A 475-nucleotide genomic window follows, 5' to 3' on the forward strand; every position below is an offset into this window, starting at 1 on the left:
GTCCCCCCCCCCCCCCCTCTGTGTGCTCCGCCCCGACCAGCCGCTGCTCCTCGTTTTCACAGGCATTCCCCACAAAGATCAGCCTCTGGATCACCAGCTCCCGCGCTGCATTGGCCGCGTTCTGCCAGCGCGAGGAGAAAGGAGAAACATCAGCCTTGCTTCAGCCCCAACAACCGCATCAGCCGCGTTCTGTGGGTTCAGCCGTGGGATTACCCTGTTAGCTGAGCCCACGCCTCGCTCACCATCACGATGCGAGCAGAGGTAAACGGGACCACCCGTCCCAAACCTGCCCGCTGCCTCCGGGCCTGACCCTGCTACCGCAGTGACAACCTGCGAGGGACCAGAGTCCCACCCCTCAGCAGAGGAACAGAGCCACCACGAGAACCAGCTGCTGTCCCTGGCGACTCCCAGGCATGATTGAGGCACGATCAAAACCAGGAATGGGGAAGCCTGGTCCCGGCAGGACGCTGGGTGG

The 475-nt window shown here is 63.8% G+C and overlaps 1 protein-coding gene across 1 annotated transcript in view; it reads right to left on the bottom strand.

Moving 5' to 3' along the window:
• The window catches only part of BSPRY (B-box and SPRY domain containing), a gene marked incomplete at its 5' end in the record, with an annotated part of 6,283 nt that extends 6,162 nt beyond the window's left edge, over window positions 1–121 (bottom strand). Inside the window, one exon of the mRNA XM_010145814.1 lies at window positions 32–121. Coding sequence (XP_010144116.1) covers window positions 32–121 — 90 coding nt within the window. The remainder of the gene's footprint in view (window positions 1–31) is intronic.
• Between the last annotated feature and the right edge of the window lie 354 nt (window positions 122–475).

This window comes from Buceros rhinoceros, unplaced genomic scaffold (assembly GCF_000710305.1).
Source record: "Buceros rhinoceros silvestris isolate BGI_N320 unplaced genomic scaffold, ASM71030v1 scaffold17571, whole genome shotgun sequence".
Lineage (NCBI taxonomy): Eukaryota > Metazoa > Chordata > Aves > Bucerotiformes > Bucerotidae > Buceros > Buceros rhinoceros.